Here is a 273-nt window from a genome sequence, read left to right on the forward strand (position 1 = left end):
CCCCCGCAGGGGCATCCTGGCGGGCGCGTGGCGCATGACCACGCGGGGAGAGTGCTGCAGGTTGGTGGAGGAGGCCGTGATGGCTTGCAGCTTGGGGACGATAGAAGTGCCGTGGACGTCTTTGGTGGGGCGCTGGAGCGTCACGGTGAGGTAGGAGCCGTGCAGCTTGGCCTTCTCCACCTCCGACAGCTCCTTCTTGCCGCTGGGGTTGTTCTCCTTCTCCCGCACCATGGTTCGCTCGGTAGCCTGGAGCCGTAGCAGCTGCCGTCGCTT

General features: G+C 66.3%; 1 protein-coding gene across 1 annotated transcript in view; it reads right to left on the reverse strand.

Moving 5' to 3' along the window:
* The window catches only part of KDM2A (lysine demethylase 2A), a 52,861-nt gene that overhangs the window by 3,933 nt on the left and 48,655 nt on the right, over window positions 1–273 (reverse strand). Inside the window, exon 17 of the mRNA XM_019474654.1 lies at window positions 6–270. Within this exon, the coding sequence (XP_019330199.1) occupies window positions 6–270 (265 nt within the window). The remainder of the gene's footprint in view (window positions 1–5; window positions 271–273) is intronic.

The sequence above is a fragment of the Aptenodytes forsteri genome, unplaced genomic scaffold, assembly GCF_000699145.1.
Source record: "Aptenodytes forsteri isolate BGI_AS27 unplaced genomic scaffold, ASM69914v1 Scaffold202, whole genome shotgun sequence".
NCBI classification, from domain to species: domain Eukaryota; kingdom Metazoa; phylum Chordata; class Aves; order Sphenisciformes; family Spheniscidae; genus Aptenodytes; species Aptenodytes forsteri.